This window comes from Malaya genurostris, chromosome 2, assembly GCF_030247185.1.
Source record: "Malaya genurostris strain Urasoe2022 chromosome 2, Malgen_1.1, whole genome shotgun sequence".
Taxonomy (NCBI): domain Eukaryota; kingdom Metazoa; phylum Arthropoda; class Insecta; order Diptera; family Culicidae; genus Malaya; species Malaya genurostris.
The window spans coordinates 306,473,092-306,500,797 of record NC_080571.1 but is presented as its reverse complement, the minus strand read 5'-3'; the positions used below and the strand labels follow the sequence as shown (position 1 = coordinate 306,500,797).

At 37.4% G+C, this 27,706-nt stretch overlaps 1 protein-coding gene across 6 annotated transcripts in view; it reads left to right on the top strand.

The window, feature by feature from the left end:
* The first annotated feature begins 13,886 nt into the window (after positions 1-13,886).
* Positions 13,887-27,706, top strand: part of LOC131431004 (DENN domain-containing protein 1C) — a 59,701-nt gene continuing 45,881 nt past the window's right edge. For 4 of the 6 annotated variants that reach the window (XR_009229624.1, XR_009229625.1, XR_009229623.1 and 1 more), the window contains exons 1-2: positions 13,887-14,580; positions 15,653-15,859. Coding sequence is in view for 3 of the 6 variants with exons in the window: in XM_058596354.1 (XP_058452337.1) it covers positions 14,564-14,580; positions 15,653-15,859 (224 nt within the window). In the remaining 3 variants the exon portion in view is untranslated. The remainder of the gene's footprint in view (positions 14,581-15,652; positions 15,860-27,706) is intronic. The other 2 variants (XM_058596353.1, XM_058596355.1) reach the window with 2 other exon arrangements.

Genomic DNA, 27,706 nt, shown 5'->3' with positions numbered 1-27,706 from the left:
TGGAACGACCAACACCATGCTTGAGTAAATCATCTACCGAAAGACTCGCTTCGGTAACAACACCGTCAATTTCGACATCTTTGGAGGGTATGTAAACTTTATACTCTTTATTGAAATGTTCCGAAGAGACAATATCATTCGCGTGTTTCAAATTATTTACCACAACACGAATTTTATCGTTATTTACTTTTATGATCTCTTTGATTGAAGAGTATCGTGATGTCAAACCTTTATTAATTTGAAAAATGTTTAATGGCTTTGATATACGTCTAAAAAAGACTATCCAAGGCCCAGAAGAGCTCTCCTGATATTTTTTCGTTCGTGGGGGTATCGGATTCATGCTAGGATTTACGTCCATGGATTCATCCATTACATTAAAATTTTTAACTAAACTTTAAAATAAAATTTGAAACCAACACTACACAGTACTCAATCAAAAGGAAAAGAAAAAACTTCTACCTTGAAATTGTTGTCTATCTCCGTTGCACTGCCGTGTAGATCCTCGTTGCTCTAGATGTTCTTGTTGGATGTATCTGGACGTTGATGCAATGCTGAAGCTCACTGTAGCGATAGAATATGATGTGATGCTACTGCTACCTGACATCCAGCACCACTCGAATTCCGGTTTGCTTTCGTCTTCGCCAGCTGTAACCAGCGCAGGTCACCGGTGTATACCTGCGTGTTGTATGGCAGTGGAAAGACCGAGTTGTCTTGTCTCCTTCTTCCTTGTGCTCCGCACCGATATGCTTCTGCACCGAAGTGCCTTCGCACCGGTGTGCCTTTGCACTCTCCTGCTTCTATGTGCCTTTGCACTCTCCTGCTTCTATGTGCCTTTGCACTCTTCCTCTTCGATGTGCCTTTGCACTCTCCTGCTCAGCTGTTCGAATTTGTAGTAGTTTTGGTTTTCAAAGAGGTTCTGGGATGTAAATACTTCGATTTGTCATATTTTAGTCACTTTTTATAAGAATGAGAATTGAAATTCTGCTGATGCTCCCTGAAGACGTTAATTTGGTTTCGTTTTGTCATAGAGGAAAGAGTTACGTTGGCAATTATGCTCTTTCTTTTTTCAATGAGAAACGAGAATGGTTCGTCTCTCTTAGTTTGTTCTGGTGTCGGTCATTTACGAATGAGACAGCAAAATATTGAAAATGAGGTTGTTGGATTGGATTCTTTCATTGAGAATGCGTGACAATTTCAAGCTCTGCTCAAAATAACTGGTTCGACCAAATACTCCACTATAAGTTGTTTGATACACATTGAAATTAAACTTTTTTGACAGCAACACTTAAGCACTGCATAGCACTCTCAGTGGTGCCAACTCTCCCGAACTGTAACATTCTTGAAAATTGTTCATACATTTATCTATTTTAAAAATCTTGTTTGCAAATGACCAAATAATCTCACTTCAGTTATACCGGTCTTCAGTTTCCGAATCCGGAAGTACCGGAAAAAGTGATAATAACTCTGAAATGGAACTCACTCAAATTTCTCATAGATGGTGAGGTCGATTTTCAGGAACATATCTCACATAACTTCAATTAGATTTGAGTTTGATCCAGATCCGATTTCCGGCTCCGATATCATAAGGTGATAAGCAAATAATATAAAAACTAAAATAGTGCTATAAACTATTCCAGTATGTGTATGTTTGTCCTTGCTAGTTTATGACCAATCGAACTTTGACTATACCGGTTCCCAGTTTACGGTTCCGGAAGTACAAGAAATAGTAGTCCAGTATTCTCAAACAGAGCTCACTCCGATTTTTCATAAATTCAGATTCAAATGAACTCCCGGTTTCGGAATTAACAGGTGATAAAGACTTAAATTTGACTCAACACTGTTTGCAAATTGAAAAGGTTATACTGTTTCATGTCCAAATGATCTTTCATGATTTTATACAAGAAAAGTTTTTTTTACAAAATCCCTTAGTAATATTCATTAGGTGGATTGAAACAAGATTTTTTGGCAGGATAATGCATTCAATAATTTGTTTTAGTCTTGTTAAAACAGATTGGAAAAATAATATGCGAAAGCAACTATGTAAAGAAAATGCTACCGCAGGGACTGAACTCGAAGCCGTAGCTAACTCCTAACCGGGGACTATAAGTGACTGTTGTGGTGGCCAAGTAAAGCGAAGGATGCTTGGTTCTTCTAGTCAATTGGGCTGACATAAATTTTAGAGTCGTTAGTCTGGTTTATGTAATACGATAATTACCTAAAAATGCGGAAACGCACTTGAGTTTGTTTTTGGGTAGGTTTCTAGACAAAATTAGGTAGCGGCTGGTATTAGTGTATTAAGTATTCCGAAAATAAAATAAAAATATTGTTTTGAAAATGTCACAAAGTCCAGACGGACTAAATCCCATCGACTGCCATGCCAGTGGACATTTTTTGCCGTCGCGTCGAACCGTACAAATTAAATCGAGATAATTAATTTGAATAATTAATTCATTTCCAATTCGCTTTGCTCCGACGAATGCCGGTCGCCGGTGCCACCGACGCACGTACGCCTGTAAAGCACATGTATCTACAGAAATAAGGGACAAAGGGACGAAGATCATCGTCGTTACCGTCGACTGGCAATGTTTACACTGGTATTTTTGTCGGTTAGCAAATAAGGAGCAGGTGAACGTGCGTCCGTGCCTCCGAGATCCAACGGACAGATTTCGAAGAAAACCCATAGCGCCCTGGTAACGTTCCACTGACACCGAGTTTCATGACCGATCCGTGCTTGTCCGGTTGGTGCGTCTGTCGCGGTACAATAAAACCACTGCTCATCTTTTTTCGGCCTGTAATGGCAAATTTTACGAGGTGTGCTGAGGTAGGGATTGAAAAAGGATTGAATTTAGAATGCACTGACTGTTGTTAGCCGGAATGTCGCAGGCAATGCTAACTCCCAACCATCGGATTTCGACGAATTTGCTACAATTGACTGGTTGACGCCGTGTTGATAGACGTGTTACCAATTTTAATTTTTGTATCAATAGCCTTTCAAACGACCAAACTACATGCGTTAGACGGATTGTTTCGGGTCCTTATCTAATTCCAGCGTGATCTAGGTGTCTAGGTTTTAGTTTCAGTACCGGATCGGCAGTTCAGAGTGTAAGGCAAGCCGAATGACGTATGTCCGAATTCCGATCTGGAAGGATACTTAGCACATTCCCACATTATCGAAATGACGGAATGAGCAATGAATTCTTACTCGACTGCATGATTTTTTAGTGCTTGATCGGTTCAGTGCTAGAATTTTCGCCTGAGTTGTCATGAATATTCGCTCATTTTATGAATGTGTTAGTGAAAAATTTAGGCGACTTAAGCCATTTCACTACACTCCAGCTAGAGGAATGGATGATGCTGACTAAGGTAGGCCGTTTTATTAATTTCCAGAGAATTTCAACACCCACTTAGAAAAAAAACGTTCAATGGTGGTCCTTCATTGGTCCAATACGTTGGATCATTGGTCCAATGAAAGTTCAATCAATCGTTCAACGGGAGGCCAAAACGGGACTCTCGTTTGCCGATTTTGAAACAGACCGTTGAACCGAATGCCATTTTTTTCGTTCAACAAACCCGGCAGACAGAGGTCCATTGTTTAGCCATTTTTAACATGAGGAGTTGGAGCCCCGTTGGACTAGTTTTACTGCAGAATTTCTGAAGTTTATTCCACTTATTTGTTTAAACTAACAATACATACCTGCACAATACTTCTACTTCACGTAGAATAACAACAAATTTTCTTTCTATGTAAAGGTAACACTTAATTTTCACACTATTTTTGCAAGAAAAAAACAACAACAAACCGTTCCAGCAAATTGAACGAATATTTCGTGCAATATATCGTTCAACAAGCGCTCAAAAATCAACAAAATTGAACGGCCTGCTGAGAGGGCAGTTTATGTTGGAATTCTAAGAAGAACTGGTTGTTTACTAGTTCTGTATATCCGAAAAACAAGAAGATTTAAATTTGCATATTAAGTTATAAAATATTTTCGTTTAAAAATAAACTGAAAATCAGCACGAAAACGTGCGAAATCGGGAAAGAAGAAGAAGAAGATGAATTGACAATTCAGTTCACAATTCTCATTCAATTCCGACAGATTTCCGGATCAACCGGTTGTAGGCGAAATTCATTCGGAATCGGTTGTTGCACTGGAGTTGGAATTGATTCGGAATTCCATATGATTTCCACATGGAATTCCGAATGAAAATTTCTCGCCGATTCGGAATTGATTCGGAATCCATTCGGATCTGATAATGTGGGAAACATTGAACCGATCAAGCACTAAAAAATCATTCAGTCGAGTAAGAATTCATTGCTCATTCCGTCATTTCGATAATGGTGGGATCTGATAATGTGGGTTGTCGCAAAACTTAAGTACCGGTAGCGACATCTGCAAATGAAAAATGAAACCAAGAAAAGAAGGGTTCTTCCGAAAATTGTTACATTGGCAACATTTTTGTCGTGAATACGACTTACTTTACTATGGGGTGCCTTTTCAAAATTAGCCATATGGAAGAATGGGCAGAACTTAATCGTGAATATCTCGACTTGTATTAATGGTAGCAACATAATTCTTTCACCATTTCATCAAAAATATGATCAGGAATTCAGGATAATATTTTGAACAGTGTGCGATAACCACAAACAACTCAAAAATTAAGTTTTCTTAAAATTTGAAAACAACGCGGAAAACTTTTTACTTTCGCTTGGGTTTTTCGCGCAAGGACGACGATTTTGAGATAGTCAGGCACATATCTTCAACTGAATGCGTATAAAAGAGGAACCGTGGTCGAAAATCGATCATTTCTTTTCGTGCGTTCGATGGAAGCAGACGTCGTGGGAGTGGAATCATCAACCAGCAGCGAGAGAGAATGCACCTTCTGCGTGGTTAATAAAAACCTCAAACGCTCAGGTCGCATCTCTCATTCGCTTGCTGGCCATCGAGGCGAGAGGACCAGCCAGCAGCAGCAGCGGGAGTTAAACTTTCCACCAGCAGCGAGAGAGAATGCACCTTCTGCGTGGTTAATAAAAACCTCAAACGCTCAGGTCGCATCTCTCATTCGCTTGCTGGCCATCGAGGCGCGAGGACCAGCCAGCAGCAGCAGCGGGAGTTAAACTTTCCACCAGCAGCGAGAGAGAATGCACCTTCTGCGTGGTTAATAAAAACCTCAAACGCTCAGGTCGCATCTCTCATTCGCTTGCTGGCCATCGAGGCGAGAGGACCAGCCAGCAGCAGCAGCGAGAGTTAAACTTTCCACCAGCAGCGAGAGAGAATGCACCTTCTGCGTGGTTAATAAAAACCTCAAACGCTCAGGTCGCATCTCTCATTCGCTTGCTGCCCATCGAGGCGCGAGGACCAGCCAGCAGCAGCAGCGAGAGTTAACCAGCAGCGACGGAGAATGCACCTTCTGCGTGGTTAAAAACCTCAAACGCTCAGGTCGCATCTCTCATTCGCTTGCTGGCCATCGAGGCGAGAGGACCAGCCAGCAGCAGCAGCGGGAGTTACACTTTCCACCAGCAGCGAGAGAGAATGCACCTTCTGCGTGGTTAATAAAAACCTCAAACGCTCAGGTCGCATCTCTCATTCGCTTGCTGGCCACCAAGGCGAGAACCAGCAGCGACTGAAACTGGATTCTGAGTGTTATTGGATCTAAATTTAGGTCTTGAACTCAGGGTCCAGTTCTCTATTCCAGACTTCTATTCGGTTGTTCTTAAAACCATAATAATACTCCTAAAGAATTATGCGGAATTTACTTTACTGTACCTCTATACAACCCATACCCATACAACAACTCAAAAATTAAGTTTTCTCAAAATTTCAAAATAATGCGGAAAACTATTTACTTTCGCTTGGGTTTTTCGCGCAAGGACGACGATTTTGAGGTAGCCAGGCACATATCTTCAACTGAATGCGTATAAAAGGGGAACCGTGGTGAAAAACGATCATTTCTTTTCGTGCGTTCGATGGGAGCAGACGTCGTGGAAGTTAAACCTTCAACCAACAGCGAGGGAGAGGGCGCCTTCTGCGTGGTAGCAACTTTCATTCGCTTGCTGGCCTTCAAGGCGAGCAGACTGTCATCACGAGAGTTAAACCATCAACCAGCAGCGACGGAGAGAGCGCCTTTTGTGTGGTTAAAACCTCAAACGCTCAGGTAGCAACTTTCATTCGCTTGCTGGCCTTCAAGGCGAGCAGACTGCCATCGCGAGAGTTAAACCATCAACCAGCAGCGAGGGAGAGAGCGCCTTCTGCGTGGTTAAAACCTCAAACGCTCAGGTAGCAACTCTCATTCGCTTGCTGGGCTTCAAGGCGAGCAGACTGCCATCGCGGGAGTTAAACCATCAGCGACGGAGAGAGCACCTGCCATCATTTGGTTTTCGGTAGTCATAACGAGAAGTTCAATTTTCAGATTGTAGTTCCGCAATATAGGTTTAGAATTCAGAGCCTGCGTGCTGAAACTGGATTCTGGAACTGTATTCCGGAACTAATTTGAGTTTCGAAATTGCAATTCTAGAATTGAAACTGGATTCTGAGTCTGTTATTGGTTCTAAATTTAGTTCTTGAACTCAGGATCCAGTTCTTTATTCCATACTTCTTATATTCGGTTCTTTTTAGAACCATAATAATACTCCTAAAGAATTATGCGGAAATTTACTTTACTGTACTCTATAAAACCCATTCTGGTAGTCATGGCGAAAAATCGTCTTCATGTTTTAGAGCTTAGTTCTGGAATATGGGTTTAGAATTCAGAGTCTGCGTGCTGAACTAACTCAAATCGTCACCATTTTTTTATTATAAAGAACTATACTGCTTATTTCATAGTATTTAAGTGCGTTTCAGAATGTTTAATGTAACTAATCTGTAATTTAGTCTAGGCGCATCGTTTAAATTTCTAGTAATGAAAGAGGGGAAAGTTGCACAATTCAAACAATCGATGAACTACCAATTCGAATTCGGAAGCATAAATAAAGCGTGTCATATTCGTATTCACGACATCCAGTTATGTCTCTGACATTACACACCCGTACTTTTTTTTTCATTATTTCAATAGTACAAATAGATATCCGCAATAAAAGTGAACTCGAAGTAGAAGAAGATCGATTTCAAAGTGATTACTACTACTTTTTTTTAGTGTAAACTACGATTAAACATGGAAAATCTTCAGAAATGTGTAAAATCGGGTAAGGTTAGGTTTTTTCGGAGCAACATGTTTTCAAACAGAAACCAGTGTAATGTTGATTTCTCGAGTACTAGAATGTATAGCGTACGAGTACCATTTATTTTGGATACTTTATTTGTTATTTCCGGGCATTAGAAAAATGATGTTGAACCAAACGTTAGTTTTAGCAAAATAAATTAAGATCAACGTTACCACCTAAGAGTAAAAACACTTTTACTATGATTTTTCAAATGAATTTGCCCGTTTTTTTTAGGAAATCGTTTAAAATATGGAGTAATTTAAAATTTTCCTTCCATTTTGACAGCTCTTACTGTAGGTATCATCTTTAAACAAGCAGCGCCCCTACATCTCATTCTAACGTCATTGTGCCAATAGTGCTGTACACTTAGCTGTTGAAACAGAAAGTCTGACTTTGCTTTGCTATTAGAATAACTAATTTTCGGATACACATCACCATCATCATCGTTCTGCATTCTTCCGGAAATGCAGAATGGTGTCGCTTTTGTAAAATCTATAAATCCTCTCGAAGATTGGAGATTTTATCAAATGTGCATTTTGGCACCTGCAGATCGTTCAGCATCCTTTCGTGGATGCAGAACAATTTTTTTTCGTTGTTTTCTCACCTTCACCCACTTCACAATTCCCTTCCATATTCCTTTTATCATTCTTTCCCCATCAGGAAAATGTTGAAAAGCCACGGCAAGACACAAAACTTCAAATAACTAGGGGAACGTGCCATTTGAGCCAATCACTTCTGATTCCAGTTTCACCTGTAAATGTAAATGAATTTTATTATTGACGTGATTTTCAGTTATATAAGTTTTAACCTTAAGTTGGGAATCGAACCCAAGTGGGCTGCGTGAAAGACATCGACTATTCCATCACGTTATACCCACAGAGAACTGACATCCAAGCTAGTACAAACTTTTTCAAAAAAGCTGTGTAAAGCATTCAAGTAAAAATGTGTTAAAAATCACCATTGAGCACCACTTTGCACGCAAGAATTACCATTGTATGAAAGCTCGAACGCAAGAGCCTATAAGGGATTATTGGGCTGTTAGAAGCACCTCTACAGGAGAATTGCTTCTTGGTGGTTGCTTTCTAAAACCACCGTTAAATTTCTTACACAAATTGAAATCTCAGCATGGATATCTGTTCTCTGTGGTGCAACTGAGCAATGCCACACTTCCAGCGCAGTTACCTGCAGGTATGCATGAAAACAAAAAAAATATCACTTTTTTTCTCACAATTGTTCGTTTATTTGAACTTGAGACGCCCATTGCAATAAATATTTTTTTACTGATAGCCTCTTCGGGGGCCAGCGTTAACGGAGTTTTACTTATATTCCTTACACAGCTTTTTTGAAAAAGTTTGTACTAGCTTGGATGTTCGTTCTCTGTGGTTGCACAAGTGACACCTCATAGAAACGTTTCATTTTCCATTTACAGTCAACTGTAACGTTTCATTACTCGTTTGTGGTACGTGTCGTTGCTTGGTGTCATTGTTAAACTGCCAACACGGTAAATCAAAAATGACAGTTTGATTAAAACAACAATCGTTTAGTTGTACCAAATTTTAACCAGTAAAATTCAGAAAAACAACTAGCATTTTAGTTGTTTTGCGATCGTTGGCTTTTGCGTGTAGAAATGCTTAACAAACGATCCATTCTGCAAGTGACTCCACTTTCTAAATGCCCTATTAATATTACTTAATAACTACTTAGAAAAAACTTCGTTGTTCAAATTGTAAGTTCAAATAACTGAATAATTGGTTGAAAAAACTGAGCAGTGCTATAAAGTTTTTCAATTCAATTGAAATCAAACTACTGACGTTCACTCTACTGCAGTAAACTTCACATTTTAACACATAACCTTTGCCGTTGCACCGAATGAGCATCATCCTGTTCTTCATTCGTTTCACTTTCTAGCGAAATTCAGTTTATGATAACTGAAATATCAATTACAAAACAAACATAAATTAATAGTTCCCTCCTTCAGTTTTCATTTTTTATATTTCGAAACACATCTCAATACATTTCAAATAGTCGAAATTATTGATTTTACTCAAACCGCCACCCTCTATTCATCATTATGGCCGGAGAGAGTCTTGGTTATCGAGTAAATGTTTATGCCGATTCATTCGCACTTGCTCACTACCCTCAGTGAAGATAATGAAACAGGTAGACTACTTGGCACTACAAAATGAGCAAGCAAAACTTCAAGTGACGGTTATTCAATTGACGGTGCATTCTGGGAGCTTCGGTAACAAAAGTAAAATGAACGAAAAGGGATATGCTGACAGTCAACGGCCATAAATTTTATTTTCATCTAATAATATTCGATTGAAATGAAGTTTTACCGCACTGCAACTGAGACTTTTTTTTTGGTTTCATGCATGCAGGTAACTTTTCTGTTGAGCAAATGACACCTCAATGAAACGTGACACTTCAGTTGAGCGAATGACACCTCATTGAAACGTTCCATTTTCCGCTTAGAGTGTAGGTCAATGCTCAACTGTTTCATTTCATTTCCAGCTTGGGGTGCATGTTTATAAAAACAACAATTGATTAGTTTTTTTTAAATTTAAACCACTTGAAAAAAATAAAAATGTTCTTCCAGCGAGCCATTCTGTAAGTGAAGTAAAAATTTCTTGATGCTCTGTGAACCTTTTACTGATTAATTCCATCTTAGGAATTATAATCCATTGTTGCATTTGCGACTTTAGTGTTGAAACTATAAGCAGCTACTTAAGAAAAATTTCGTTGCTCAAACTGTGAACAAATTGGTGCTCATCAAACAAAAAAAACAGTAGTTTTAAACCGCATTGAGGTAGTGATGGGCAATACGGCTCATTTCAATGAGCGGCTCTGAACCGACCGCTCTTTCGTAAGAGCCGGTTCAATTGAACGGCTCATTGGCTCTTTTTCAATAAACGTCAATGTGGAGAATCGGTTCGAGAGAGTGAGTGTGAGATCCACGGAAATGAATGAGCGGTATGGGCGATCTAAAATTGTGTTTCACAACTAGAGGTGTCCGTGTGCGAGGAAGCGGGATATTGAAATAAATTAATTGAAATTCCATTTGGAAAAAAATCTATTTTTCTTCTATTACGACAGAATTCTTTGAAAATTCACTGCTGAATAAATGTTCCTATTTATTTTTGACAGTTTCATTAGAAAACATCATCGTTTAACCAACAATGCAATCAAATTTGGGGGTAAACAGTTACATAGATTTTCCAAGTTGAAACGCAGATTTTAAAATGACGGCTCTCTCTTGAGAGCCGCGGTTCAATTTTGAAGAGCCGTGGTTCGTTCGCTCATTGCTACGAGTCGGTTCAAATGAACGGCTCGTGAGCGCTCGCCCATCACTACATTGAGGTGCTTTGAAACCAAGATATCGTAGATTAATACAAAATATGCTTGATCAAAACAAAAGTTTTCCTGATTCAAAAGAATAAATCGACCTCAACTACAATGTCTAGGCTTCTATATGGAAATTGTATCCAAATACTTTATATTGCGACATATTCCGAACAGACTGACAGTAAAAGGCATTTATTCTCCCCGGTGAACGACCAAAATGGCTAAAGCCGGAGTAAAATAAATGATATAAAAAAAAGAAAAGTATTTTTTGCAATAGACATTTTAGCCCGTTTGAATATCCGCACAATTGGTTGAACCACCACAGACATTCTGTGCTTTCATGAATACATATAACCACAGATAACAGATATACAGGCTAGAACAAAAATTTTCGAAAGCCTTTATTAATTCTAAATTTGCTATACGTTTGAAACAAGGAGCTCACTACTGTCACATTCCACTACATTCCAGAACGATTACAAAGCTTTCCTGCCTATTATAGAAATCTTTAAACTACAACGATATGAACACTGAACTTCATCTCCATGTCGTTTAAATCACACGTGAATTCAGTCGGAGTAAACCCAAAATAAATTTGCAATTTGACCCAAATCCAGGCTAAAGTGAATGTAACACCCAAAATAGTGTCTCATATGATAGTGGCATACAAAACAATGTCGATTGTGGTGACATCTGCTATTATTCTCCACGCTGGAAAAGTAATCTTTACACATTATTCATATGCGAGCCTGTATGTCTGTTTCCTGTGATTCCGATATATAGCACAGCGAAAAATTGTTATAAGATAATGCTTAATTACATTTTGAATGCAAATTTAATGCGCATTGCTTTAAAGTAGGAAGGATTAGTATAATTTTACCACAGACTAACAGACAGGACACTCAAATTAGATTCTTCAATCATTTTAACGGTCATTTCGAATATTCCTCTAGTTGGGACAGTACACGCATATGTCATGACGTCGCCACTTTACCCTATCAAAAACATCCTGTCTGTCATCTAGACTGTGTTTATTTTTTTCATTTACCAACAGAGTTGCCATTCATACAAAATGACTTGTAATGTATTGATTTGTATACGTCCATGCGAATTTCATGCAGGATACAGATTTAAAATATTATTACCAAAATTATATACATATTTGTGCCTACTTCTCATCCTTCAACGAAATACAAAATCGAACCCGTTTTGTTACAATATTTACTTGCTTCTGCTCTGCCGCCACCTTATTTCGGGTGAAAACTATCAACACAATAAAAAATAGTCTAGATGAACAACGTTGAGTCAAATAAATGGTTACCTTCCAACATCGCGAAAAAGTTAAATATATATTCAACGTAATCCAATAATTTATTGTGACGATTCATTTTCAAATATTTTGATGAAATTATGCATCCCTGCAAGCAGCTGATCGGTGTTGACAAACGAGGGGAAACCAACTAGTAAAAAAAATTTTACATAACACAAGGGGTGTACCGATAGTAAATAGTTCGCGCAGTACAATATAGGTGGAACTAGTGCATCACGAAAAATTATTTTCATAAGAATTCACTCATACTGTCATGTCTGTTAGCCTGTGATTTTACATTAACAATGTCAAAATAGAGTTGTGAATGTGCAATGACGTAATGCATACACTCTCATTGTACATAACTCAAAATTGAGTGACACATCACTCAAATTCAAAAAAAGTGCACGCACTCTAAACTTGTGTTACCACCTATCTACTCATTTTTGCATTAAGGGACGAAATTGTCAAAACTTGAGTAATTTTTACTCAAAATAAGAAAAAAATATTCTGTTCGAAATTTGAGTAAGTTCAACGCAAAATTTGAGTGCCTTGCTCTCAAAATGAAGTAATTTTTCTTCGTAATTTTCATATACAAAGTTATTCTTCTTGCTTTTGAATGCGCAAAGTAGTGATTCAAAACCGTTTCCTTTTGAACGGTTTGGAGTGCAAATTGAATTGTTTTGATATCCTTATGTTGCGCTTTTCACTAAGCATAATTGAAACCACAAAACATCTATGATTGACGTTGATTCATGTTTTTAAAACCGGATCTAGAAACGGCAATGGAAAACGACGTATTCTTGCATTCTTTATTTCGATAAGAATATTCCGAGAATGAAAACACACTGAACTGCAAGAAGTATTTTTTTCACTCAAATGTTTAAAAACTCAACGCTTACTCTAATGTATGAATGAATACGAGAGTACTCATGGCAACTTCACTCAAATCCATACTCAAATTTTGACATATTGTTCCAGTTTATGAATTTGAGTAATCGCAACTCAAACCATGAGTTATGTTCAAAGAGGTGACATAAGAGGTGTTGTGTTGTGACAATATTTAATTTTACACCCATTTGAATAAAATAAATTAAATTTCAGTGAAAATATAATCTTGTATCGTCATGGTTTAATGTGCAGGAATACGGATGGTCAAATTTGTGTTGTGCAATAGTTTCTATATCAGAGCTGTAGATGCTTCCGATTCACGACGATCCTTATGCACGAATGATCGGGCGCAGTTGAGAAAGTTGTAAATTTTCAAATTTGTGTGTTTCGCGCTAACAGCGCCCCTATACACATCCTGTGTATTATGAATATTGATGAAATATTTTACAAACATATTTATTGATACTAGAATCATAAAATAAAACCAGTTCCGACAAAATCGGTTAGTTCTCGAAAAATGAGAGTTCAATTTATAGAGTGTAATTATCAGTGCATCAAAGCGTACAGTTGAGTAGATATCGATAGTAATAACTTTTTATTAATAAATCATTTATAATAAGTGAAAAACCCATGAAGATAAATGCATTTTCTTGCAACTGCCATTTCAATCAACGTCAAAACGCTCCATAGCAAGATGGCGTTGAAATTGACTCCATCCCGCATAGCGTTTTGGCTACCTGGGCAGCCATGGCCACCAGAAGGCTACCAAAGTTGATTCAGTTACGGTTGTCAAATCCAATTTGACAAAACAAAGTCGCCTGTATCCAAGTTAGCCGAGCGTTTTCATCTTCTCACCTTCGCTGAAATGTCAAAGATTTCAATGTGGAAAAATCCTGGTGGATACGGTTGTATCGTTTGAGTTGTATTCCTGGCAGCGGTGAGGCAGCCGGTCACCAGAATGTCTGCCAGCCATATTTTTCCAGCTGGCAGCGTTTAGTCAGCCATCTGGCAGCCATGCGTATGCGGGATGCATTTATTTTACGTCCAGATGTCACTCAACAATTATTGCATCGGCTCTCGGTCGTCGTCTGTCAGCGCTCATTCTACTGTCATCATCGTTTGTGTTTGTCACTCGCAAGAAAGCAAGAGCAACAGAAGCAGCAGCATCTTGCTTACATACATTTTTTTTTGTTGGCTCTCTGCCTGCGCTCTGACTTGCTCATTCAATAGAGCGATTCGCGACGATTTCAGTCATCAGTCCTCGTTTGGTAGTAAACTTCTTCGCCGTCGTCGTGTCGTGGCGTAGGAAGTCATTCCGCCGCACTGTCGTGGTGTATTTAGCGTATAGTGGAGTGCATTGTAGTAGTAGGCTACATTGAAGTGGATGCAGTGTGTAAAATTTTATCGCAAAAAGGAACGTCTTTCCTCCCATCTCACACTCGGTTCGTAATTTGTCGTGCAAAAGTTTTCATAATGATTTGAAAAAAAATGGAAGTTCTGTGATTTGTGCTAGAGTTGCAAGTTTTCTATTGTGGGGCAACAAAACCAGGGCGGATAAGAAAAAAAATTGAAGTGTTTCAATAATTGGAAAAAATAAGTCACCGAAGATGGCAATCGAAGTGCTCTAATGGTAAATTGGGAAAATTTGCTGGTTCCGTGTGTGTCCTGGGATAATCCCGGTTGGAAAGTGAATTTTTTACAGCTGTGAGGCGTAAATTACCAGTGGCTAACGCCCCATCCGAGGTGTATCTGGAGAAAAATCTACTCCCACCTACTTCACCACCGCCGTCTGCAGTGGTTCTTGTCGTGCGGCGACTGTCATGAACTCCAGAATAAAGTAAGTTTTCGTACCGTCTGTCTGGGGCACACGGAGCAGAGGAAAACAAACAAACGCGTACGCTAGGAACAAAACATCCGGCCCGTGTTCTGGGAGTCCCCGAATAGGCAGAATCCATTTAATTGTGACGTTCTCAGTACCCGCAGCAGCAGCGGCAGTAGCTTCGACGATAATCACGCAAAGGCCTTGAGCATTTAGCAGTGTTGCCAATTGGTGTGCGCTGGAGGAGTGTTTGACGAAAATGGATCAATCGAAAAGTTGATAAATTTTATATGTTGCTTTTCTATTGAAGAAATTTTGCGAATAAATTTGAGCTGAAATGTTGAGTTTTAATTTTTACTGTTTGTGTAGAAAGATCTTCATATTGAAGTCAGCACCAAAATAATTAAAAAGCCTACTTAAATTTTCCATTCTAGCTACTGTCAAATCGTTTGTTCGATAGCAGTGTCAAACCTCGTTTCAATGCCATTGAATTGAAATTCGGATCAATTTTTGACCTGATTCTTAAAACTGGTTCGCACACACTGCCGCTGCTCAAATGTGAAGTATCCAGGGTTTCCTAAAAGTAAACCACGTCCGAGTATTTCAAAACGACTAAAGCTCGAACCATGAATAAATACAATTTTCTCGCTTATATTCAAACACATGCCTTTTTACCCAAATGGCAACCACAGCGAAATGGCAAAAGCGAAGGCTGCATAAGTTGACAATCGGAACATCATAATGCCCAACTGGAGCATGAACTTAACAAACAGAAGCCTAGCCCTAGAAACCGGGGAACTTCGTCCCAGCTAGCTAGCTCACGTGAAAACTTCAGTCCGCATGAGATAACAGATAATGACAATGAGAGGAGTAGAAAGCCATCGATTTTCCTCTGCTCCAGTTACCAGTCGGACAAAAAAATAAGAGCCTTTCTCAACGTGACACAAATTGGACCTAACAGAGACTTCCATTTTCCTGCTTTTTTTTTATCTCTTTACCGTTTCCGTAATCTCAATCCGTGCCGTGATGCTGCCTTGGCGAAAAAAAAAACGAAAACCAAATCTAACGTAATCTGCCTGGCCCGAAACAGGGAGGATGTCAGCCGACTGTTCGAGTACTGGTGTGAAATTGCTCCCGGGACTGCGACGCCGACGACGGCATCGCCTTCGTCTCCCGGTCCTGGTGGGAACGACAACAACAGCTCGGGTTATATTGTGCAGAGCTTTCCGGAGTCGTTCAAAGATGCCAAGGTGATTGCCGATATTCCGGCGTTCGCCTATCCGTGCTCATTCGAGAGGTAAGTTTTGCTTGACCAGATGTGCCTGAAATAAATATACCTAACTAGGGAATAGTTTTTTTTTTTGGCAATGAGTGCCATTCGGACAACGGAAACGAATTAGCGTATAAACAGATTGAATCTGATTGTTGGCTCAAATTCAATAAAACTGATGCTACTATGTGTGTGTGTATCTTCTAATGATTTTTAATTAGAATTATGTTCCAATTAGAAGGGAGAAAGTGTCCCTATTTGTCTTATAACTTTTGTTTTCTTAGCTCAAAACTCACTTTTTAAAATTGTAATGCTCTCTGTATCGGCCACAAAGTGGATATTACTAATAGTACTTGAATTAGACAACATGTCGTCAGGTGGTTTCAAGCATTCTTACGCCTGGAATTGGTCACCAATTTGGATTAACTTGTTGCAGTTGGGGTGAATATCAATATATCACATTCGTCCTGATTCGAAAAGGAGAACTATTATTATTAGGATTAAGAATAAATTGACATTTTATGAACCGTTAAGGAACTTTCAAACTTTTCCGATCCGGTTCGGTACCGGCACTGATGTTATGCACATTGCAATGACGACAAAACTGATTCGATCAGGTGTAAATACACTCTCAGATCGGGGAATGGTTTGAATGTACCTAAATATCTCCAAATTTGACACAGATGTCACCTTCTAACTAGAAGCGTGGGATGTGTGTTTCTGGAATAATACTGTTCAAGTGGACCATTTCATGTAGTCCTTGTTATATACAGCAATGTTTTTGATTGTAGAACTCTTTGTAGCTTCGCTTTCCACAACGCTTTGTTTCCACAAGAATTCAATGATTTACTAATCATATCATTCTCACAACTAATAGATTGACTTAATTCTGAATTGTAATTAAATATTGAAAAGTTTTTTTTTACTTGTGAAGCCCACTATTTGCGATTCATTGACCACCTGTTGTCAATTTTGAGTGTATTATCCACTAAAAACGAACTAGAGCTCACCAGTGGGCTGTAGGGACCAGTTTAGGAATCACTGGTCTGAAGTCTGCACACCTAGTAGTTTGATTACATGTTAAATGTAGCTCTCTCTAAGATTGCGTTGTAGAATGCTTAGTACTTTCTGCTACACTCACTCATCAATCATCATTCATGCGGAAGCTAAAAAATACATCAACAAAGATAGAAACAATTCGCATAAAAGACTATACACTGAAGTCTTTTTTTATGCGAATTTACGTACCGCATAAAAAAAACCGCATAAAAAACCGCATAACTCTGAAAATACGCATAAAAAAAAACCGCATAACTCTGAAAATTCGCATAAAAAAAACCGCATAACTCTGAAACTTCGCATAAAAAAAAAAGGGCAAACCGCATAACTCTGAAAATTCGCATAAAAAAAACTGCATAACTCTGAAACTTCGCATAAAAAAACCGCATAACTCTGAAAATTCGCATAAAAAAAGTCGCGCAGAAAAAAAAAACCGCATAATAAAAGACAGCATACAAAAAGACCTCAGTGTATAAGAAATCAAAACCAAGATCGAATTTTAAATTTTCGCAGTTCTCTATAGAAAGGATATAGAAATGCTGGAAACCCTAACCTTTGATCTGAACTTCGGAGACCCCTAGTGCTATTCGATTCATCTCTACGAGAACGGAAATTGTCTGTATTCGAGATCGGAAAATTTTCCCTGAGAAGGTTGAACCGTTTTAAGCAAACTTAGGTTCATTTGAAAGCTACTATTGGATCATTGAACAGGTTCGAAAATCAAACGGCTGTCATTTCCGGTTCCGCGGATATTATGGTATAAGTGACGTAACCGACAAACCACACTTTTTTCATAGGAGGAATTTTCACGAAAGCTTATTTAAAAGTTGGTATGAGATTTTTTATCTAGTTCAGAAGGGTTATGGTAAACGATTCGGAAGATGGAATCTTATAGGTGACGTAACGTCTGAAGCAATTTCAGCAATCTTAGACGCGTTCGAGAGTTACTTTAGCGTTATTTGATAAGTTTACAGGTCATATGGCTAACGCTATTGGTTCCGGATATGAGTCCATTATGCGGGTACTTTTCATAGGGGAAACATTTTCTGGAAGAACAGTAAGTATAGATTTCACTCGTAAAGCGCGAAAATCCATATGAGACTAATGGTCGAGTATATTACCCTTCCAAGTCCCGCCTATATAAATATAGGAAATCTCTTAAGATATGGAACAGTAATGCGTTAAATTTCAGTATAGAAATGCACTTATGCATGATGCTACATAGCTGTTAAGACTTTCAATTTGACACGAGATATCTGCAATTCTTGCAGGCGTGTATTTGAAATACCTGCTGGTAGAGCATTCTTTCGTAAAAAAGGCGAGCTGGTAATGTCAGAGACATAACTGGATGTCGTGAATACGAAAAAAAAACTGGCACGCTTCACCCTTCACACTTCCGAATATAAATTAGTTGATCGATTGTGTGAATTGTGCAATCTTTCCCCTTTTTCATTACTAGAACTTGAAACGATTCACCTACTAAACTTGAAACAATTCCTTTTTAATTTGTTTATATAGGCAAGGTACAACAAATTTGCAGTTTATTTTTTTTTTAAAACTATGAAATTCGAAGATATCTGATTCTTCACGAAATTTCAGTAAGAGACAATTGTAATGGCCTGTTTTGTAATGTATTTACGATCTTGGTAATTCAATGGTATTTTTAATAATAATAATAATAATAATAATTAATGTTATTATTATTATGAAAATAATACTAATAATAATGAACAAATGGTCAATTTCCATAAAGAATGTTAAAATAATAATATCAATCATTCAAAATATCCATCATTCAGAGCCGATTCAAGCTAATCAACATGATGGAAAATTATTGGAATATATCAAGAACTTTAACTCCGCTATCCGTAATATTATTACACTTCGTAATTAGTATTGAAAAATCTGGCACGAATCCAAGATATAGGAAAACCAACATTGACAATAACAATAATATCTTATGATTGTTAGTATTATTATTATTATTTTATTATTACTATAACTTTCGTGAAAACCACATAACATCAAAAGTATGTTCATAACTATATTGAAAAATATATGCCAGACATGATAGAATAATTTAGCATGAACATACCATGTCGGCTTCGAATAAAAACCGGATTTTGAATACCGCTCACTCCAAACACTTTTTAAACAAATGTGGATTTTTAACGGTATTAAGAAACTCTCTTCTTTTGCAACATTTAAATCTTTATTTTACAGGAGAAATAAAATACAGATTAATATGTATAAGTGACACCCATACTAGTATAAAGATGTGTTCTATAACAATACTTTCATTTTCGCATTTCGAGGGAACCTTGCCGTCTTAATTGAATGTGTTAGTATCGGCGCAAACTTTTTCAAATTCCATTTTAATGAATCTGCTGCTTTTGGCAGAAAATGAAAAAAAAAATCAATTAATTCTTAATGATGATCTGTAGCACTGAAAAGTGCCTTGAATTGTCACAACCAACAGGATCTGCATTTAGATCCGAGATGGTTCTTGGCGTGTACACTGATGACTTTAGCTGGTAGGCATCTGGTGTAGTAACGCTGTGTGCTCGGCCCGATAGTAAAAGTAAAATCTTCATCTTTTATATCGATATTTTGTTCTCTTCCTCAAAACGCGTTCTGATTGGCTGGTGCTGAAATGGGTCAAATCAGACAGGTTTTTCAAAAGTGTACTATTGAAACACTTCAATGGTGTTGCAATGCACGTTCAAGTTGAAAAATTTCGATTCTACTGGTAGTTAGATCATATTAATCCTTCCACAGATCACTGAGCTATGAGCTTTCAAAATACGAGAAAGGTAAACAGTCATCATGTGTTTTCCTTCCATTTCTGAAAAGTTTAATTTTGAATTATTTGAGATTATGTCATACAACTGAAAATTTTATCATAAAATGATGATCATATTTCTGGTGGGATGTAGCAAAAATCATGTTGATTCGTTACCCGAGCAGAGTGTGAGATCAAATAGAAAACTCATTTTGATGTTGTGATGTTGGCATTTATCACAATTTGCTGTTGTTTTGGCCGTTCTAAGTATGTATGTATGTGTGAAGCCACCATCAGTTCAAGGCATTACCAGTGGATGCAGGTAGACTTACAGTAGATCCGAATTTGATTATCAGATAACTTTCATATTACTGCTGTTAAGAAGGCCAAAATGGGCTTTGAGGACCCGGCGCCTTCCAGCAATAACATCCGGCCATATAATAAAAGAATTCGCTGTACCAGCTTAAATCTGCCTGATGGTTTGTTTGTTAGAAGGGTGCGTCTTACTCATTTCAGACCTTCTGGGGAAAACACACAGCTTTCCCCTGTGAATCGGGTTGACATTTCACTCCTTCATCCAGTCATTCACTTGTAAGATACCCTGATGCACTCCCATCCCTCTTCCCTTACAATGTGCTTGAGCATAGTATTATATAATGTAACATAATACACTTTAATATAATTTCCGGCAGTATAATACAATAAAACATAATATAGTATAAAACGATGCAAAATCGTATGGTACAGTGTATTATAGTCTACTATAATATTTTATGATGAATATAATAGTATCATAATGTTATGTGACATAATATAGTAAAATATACCATAATATATTATAATATAGTTTGGTCACTATACGACACTGAATATAATAAAATATTATTATGCATAAAATATAAAAATGTAATACATCACAATGCAATATAATACACTTATAATTGTGTATTTAAAAAAATGCATTACAATACTATATAAAACAATACAAAACATTGTACCATAATATAGTATAATATAGTACAATATAATATAACATAATACCACAAAATATGACGTAATATAATATGATACAATTTAATAATATATGTGTAAAATGAAATGTGTAGTATGGAAATGAAAATGTAGCTGATAATGATAAAGATTATAATAATCATTCAGTAATAGCCGTTCAACCGAGAAGGTTGTGTATAGAAGCGTACAGTTTAATAACGCTGGTTAGTTTACACGCGTTAAATACGACAACGGTTGAACTACAGGTAGAGACCTGTTGGCAGCAGCCGTTAAAACGTAAAATATATACACCGTAACGTAAAATGTATACACCGGTAACCTGCGCTGGTTGCAGCTGGTGAAGATAAAAAAGTATCGGAAATCGTGTGGTGCTGGATGTCAGGTAGCAGTAGCATCACATCGCATTCTATCGCTACAGTGAGCTTCAGCATTGTATCAACGTCCAGATACATCCAACAAGAACATCTAGAGCAACGAGGATCAACACGGCAGTGCAACAGAGATAGACAACAATTCCAAGGTAGAAGTTTATTTTTTTCCTTTTGATTGAGTACTGTGTAGTTTTGGTTTCATTTTTTATATTAAAGTTTGATTAGAAATTTTAATGTGATGGATGAATCCATGGACGTAAATCCTAGCATGAATCCTATACCCCCACGAACGAAAAAATATCAGGAGAGCTCTTCTGGGCCTTGGATAGTCTTTTTTAGACGTATATCAAAGCCATTAAACATTTACCAAATTTCTAAAGGTTTGACATCACGATTCTCTTCAATCAAAGAGATCATAAAAGTAAATAACGATAAAATTCGTGTTGTGGTAAATAATTTGAAACACGCGAATGATATTGTCTCTTCGGAACATTTCAATAAAAAGTATAAAGTTTACATACCCTCCAAAGATGTCGAAATTGACGGTGTTGTTACAGAAGCGAGTCTTTCGGTAGATGATTTACTCAAGCATGGTGTTGGTCGTTTCAAGAACTCTATGCTTGAGGGTGTGAAAATACTGGAGTGCAAACAACTGTACTCAGTAGTTTATGAAGAGGGAAAAAAAGTTTATCGCCCATCAGACTCGTTTCGAGTGACATTTGCCGGATCTGCGTTGCCGTCCTATGTCTATGTCGATAAAATTCGCCTCCCTGTTCGGCTTTTTGTTCCAAATGTAATGAATTGTACGAACTGCAAAAAATTCGGACACACAGCTACTTACTGTAGTAACAAACCAAAATGTATTAAGTGTGAAGGACCTCATAAAGATAATGATTGCAACAAGGAAATTGAAAAATGTATTTATTGTGGGGAAAGTCCTCATGAGGATATTTCAGTATGCACTGCATTTAAAGTGCACAAAGACAAAATTAAGCTTTCTTTAAAAGCACGGTCTAAGCGCACATATGCAGAAATGCTTAAAACGGTCATTGATGTCCCCCCTTTGGAAACCGAAAACGGGTTTTCAAGTCTAGAGGAACCAGAGGACTCTGACTCTGACGAAAATAGTGAAGGTAATTCGTTTATCACTACCCAAGGGTCAGTTAAGAGAAAGAAGTCTTCTTCCAAATTACCAAAAAAGACACCTAAAGTTTCATCTTCAAAAAAAGATCCCCGTGTTAAACAAAAAAAGTCAAAACCAAAGACTGTGCCTCCTGGTTTGTCAAATTCACAAACCAATCCAGGATCTAGCACAGAAAAAGGTAATAATCCTGTGGGCTCCATTTCACAGCCACCAACAGGATTACTGAAGTTTTCGGAAATTGTTGAATGGATTTTCTCAGCATTCAATATATCTGAACCCTTAAAGACCCTCATAATGGCATTCCTTCCAATAGCTAGAAATTTTTTGAAGCAGTTATCAGCTCAATGGCCAATTGTCTCAGGTTTTGTATCTTTTGATGGATAATTTATCACCCGCCGCAAATGATACAATCACTGTCCTGCAGTGGAATTGTCGAAGCATCATGCCAAAACTTGATTCATTTAAAATTTTATTGCATAGTCAAAAATGTGATGTATTTGCTTTATGCGAAACATGGCTTACTTCAAACATAGCTTTAAATTTTAATGATTTTAACATTATACGTCTCGATAGAGACTCTCCGTATGGTGGAGTGCTTTTGGGAATTAAGAAATGCTGTTCCTTTTATAGATTAAACATCCCTTCAACTTCTAGTATAGAAGTTGTTGCTTGCCAAATAAACATTAAAGGCAAAGATATTTGCATAGCTTCGGTTTATATTCCTCCAAAAGCACAAGTTGGACAGCGACAGCTTAATGAAATGGTTGAAGCCCTTCCTGCTCCACGATTGATTCTGGGGGATTTAAATTCGCACGGAATGATGTGGGGTTCCGTTTACAATGATAGCAGATCATCTTTAATACAAAACATTTGTGACAATTTTAGCATGACGGTATTAAATATGGGTAGCATGACACGGATCCCAAGACCTCCTGCACGCCCAAGTGCATTAGATCTATCTCTTTGCTCAACATCAATTCGGCTAGATTGCATCTGGAAAATATTGCCTGATTTACACGGTAGCGATCATTTACCAATCATCATCTCAATTAGCTGTAACAAATGTATTGCTAATTCAGCTAGTATTCCATATGATTTGACAAAAAATATCGACTGGATTAAATACCAAAGTAGAATCTCTAGTATTTTGAATTCAATGGAAGAGCTCCCTCCACTTGAAGAATATGACTTCCTCGTTTGTTCGATTCTGGAGGCCGCAGAACAATCCCAAACTAAACGCTTTCCTGGGCCAACGACTAACAGAAGGCCTCCCAACCCCTGGTGGGACAAAGAGTGCTCAGAGGCTAAACTCGCAAAACAAAATGCTTGCAAGACGTTTCTAAAACGGGGAGGAGGAACTCCTCAGAATTTTGAAAAACTTATGGTTTTAGAAACCAAGTACAAGAGCATACTTCGAGCCAAAAAATGTAGCTATTGGAGACATTTTGTCGAAGGTTTGTCAAGAGAAACCTCAATGAGCACTCTTTGGAATACGGCCAGACGAACGAGGAATCGTAACGTGGGCAATGAGAGTGATGAATACTCGAACCGATGGATATTTGACTTTGCTAGGAAAGTTTGCCCAGATTCTGTTCCTACGCAGAGCATTATACGGGAATCTCCTCCAAATAATGGTTTTATTAATAACCCATTTTCAATGATGGAATTTTCTATAGCACTCTTGTCTTGTAACAATAACGCCCCTGGGTTGGACAGAATTAAATTCAACTTGGTGAAGAATCTGCCCGACCTCGCAAAAAGACGTTTGTTGGAATTGTTCAACAAGTTTCTTGAGCAAAATATTGTTCCACCTGACTGGAGACAAGTGAAAGTTATCGCCATTCAAAAGCCGGGGAAACCAGCTTCCAATCACAACTCATATAGACCCATTGCGATGTTGTCCTGCATCAGAAAATTGTTCGAAAAAATTATTCTACGACGTCTCGACACTTGGGTCGAGACGAACGGTTTGTTGTCAGATACTCAGTTTGGCTTCCGTAGAAATAAAGGGACGAATGATTGCCTTGCATTACTTTCGTCTGACATCCAAATTGCCTGCGCTCAAAAGCAACAAATGGCATCTGTATTTTTAGACATTAAAGGAGCATTTGATTCAGTTTCCATTGATGTTCTTTCAGACAAGCTCCACCAACATGGACTCCCAGCGGTTATAAATAATTATTTGCACAACCTTTTGTCAGAGAAACGCATGCATTTTTCATATGGCGATTTGACAACATTCAGAATTAGCTACATGGGTCTACCGCAAGGCTCATGCCTCAGTCCGCTCCTTTATAATTTTTACGTGAATGACATTGACAGCTGTCTTGTAACCCCATGTACACTAAGACAATTGGCAGATGGCGTGGTTTCAGTTACTGGGCCCAAAGCTATTGATCTGCATAAACCATTGCAAGATACCTTAGATAACTTGTCCGTTTGGGCTGTTCATCTTGGTATCGAATTCTCTGCGGAGAAAACAGAGTTAGTCGTCTTTTCAAGAAAGCATGATCCCGCGCAGCTTCAGCTCCATATGATGGGAAGAATGATCCAACAGGTTTTAACTTTTAAATACCTCGGGGTGTGGTTCGATTCCAAATGCACGTGGGGAGGACACATTAGGTATCTGATAACGAAATGCCAACAAAGAGTAAATTTTCTTCGAACAATAACAGGATCTTGGTGGGGTTCTCATCCGCAAGATCTAATAAAATTGTATCAAACAACGATACTTTCAGTGATGGAATATGGATGCGTTTGTTTTCGTTCCGCTGCAAACTCTCGTATTATCAAACTTGAGCGAATTCAGTACCGTTGTTTGCGAATTGCCTTAGGCTGCATGCATTCAACACATACAATAAGTCTTGAAGTTCTGGCGGGAGTTCTTCCATTAAAAGATCGATTTTGGGAGCTTTCATCACGCCTGCTAATAAGATGTGAGGTGCTGAATCCCATGGTAATTAATAATTTCGAACGACTAGTCGAGCTTCGATCTCAAACAAAATTTATGACAGTATATTTTAACCATATGTCACAGGAAATCAACCCTTCAAGATATATTCCTATCCGTGTCAGCATCCTAAGTGCCCCTGACTCAACTTTATTTTTCGATACATCTATGCAGCGTGAAGTGCGTGGAATCCCGGATCATCTACGCTCGACGGAAATCCCAAAAATATTTTCAAGTAAGTTCAGGCATATTGACTCTGAGAAAATGTTTTACACGGACGGATCGCGAATTGAAGAAGCGACAGGGTTTGGTATGTTCAACAATAATGTTTCGGCCTCATTTAGGCTTCAAGAACCTGCATCTGTTTATATAGCAGAGCTAGCAGCAGTTCATTATAGTTTGAGTGTAATTGTCACATTATCTCCAAACCATTATTTCCTCTTCACAGATAGTCTGAGTGCAATTGAAGCCATTCGCTCAAACATGACTGGCAAGACTGAACCGTTTTTCCTGGGCAAAATAAAACAGTGCCTGAACGACATATTGAACAATAATTATCTAATCACTATAGTCTGGGTCCCGGCTCATTGCTCCATTCCTGGCAATGAAAGAGCCGATATTTTAGCCAAACGTGGTGCTATTGAGGGTGAAATTTATGAGCGACCGATTGCTTTCAACGAATTCTATAGCTCGTCTCGCCAAAGAACACTTGCCAGCTGGCAAGCTTCTTGGGATAGAGATGATCTGGGTCGGTGGATGCACTCAATTATTCCGAATATATCGACAAAGGCATGGTTCAGGGGACTGGATGTGAGTAGGGATTTCATTCGTGTGATGTCCAGACTCATGTCCAATCACTACACGTTAGATGCACATCTCCTTCGAATTGGGCTCTCCGAGACTAATCATTGTGCTTGCGGAGAAGGTTATCGGGATATTGATCATGTCGTTTGGACATGCGTGGAGTATCGTGATGTCAGATCTCAACTAATAAATTCTTTGCGTACCCAAGGTAGACTATCCATTATCCCAGTTCGAGACATTCTTGCTTGTCGTGACCTTTCATACATGAAACTTATTTATCATTTCATAAAGAAAATTGGAGTTTCAATTTAATAAAGACCCCTTTTAAGACTTAGTTCTGATCCCAGCTGCTTCCATGAGTTCAACCAATAGCTAAATTAGAATAAAAATTATGTAATGATACAAACAAACTCGAAACAGTTTATGAAATTATCAACAAAATGTCTGAAAATAACAGCTTATTTTATAATTTATAGAAGTTAATCGTTTGGTTCAAATAATATTTCCGAGTAGATTTCATAATTAATGACGAGTTACCTAAGATGATATTTAAGCTATAAGAGAATATGTTTTAATAAATTCAAAACGTTGTGACTATGTTAGAATTAAATTAGGATAAGAATATTATGTAAAAGTGATGCTACGGCGAAGAAAAACTTATGTAAACTGCCTTAAGAAATAAACGTATTTATGGAGAAAAAAAAAAGATTATAATAATGGTAACGATAGTAATAATAATAATAATAATACTTAAATACTACAAAATTATATAATATAACATAATATAGTATAATATATTTTAATTTAATATAATATAATACAATGTCATACAATATAATATATTATAAATCAATATACAAAATAACAGTTAATGTAGAGTGTCAGTTATGCTCTTCTATCTTCGCAATACTGCAGGAAGTAGAATATTTCTCTTCTAATAACAATAATAATATCCACATCTATAAAAATAATATATGTTATTATTATTGATGACGAATTAATAATAATAACAATAAATATAATAATGAAAATAATAATAAAAAACAACATAATATAGTACAATGAATTATATAATAAATAATAGAATGAATAAAATGATATGTTGCGATATGCTATGATATTATTCAATGTATATGTCATTTCTCATCCTCTCATTCTGCCATCAACGCATTCCATCGACCAATTGTCACCACAGATACACGTGTAGGCATGAAACAGGAACCAGTGAGGACCAAGCTCACCTTGTGACGACCTTGATATTTAGTTAAAAATTACTTTAAAAATGATAACTTATAAGGATAACAAATTTATATTTTGCGCAGAGGTACGTAGTACTACTCATAATAAAGCCTATAATATAATATAATATAATATAATATAATATAATACAACATAATGAATACAATATAACATAATATAATAGAATACAATAAAATGTAATAAAATATAATATAATATAATATAATACAATATAATATGATATAATGCAATGCAGTATAATACCATACAACATAGTATATAATAACATAAAATAGTGTAAGACGATAATATGTGAAATAATATGCTATGATACAATATAACACTTAATGTCGCAGTGTGAGTTACGCTCTAATAATAATAATAATAATAATAATAATAATAATAATAATACATGATGTAATAAACAACAGAATAATATGTTGTAATATACTATGATAAACACTGCACTTCAGGATGGGCTTAAACCTACAAGCCATTTCGCACCCTCCCATTC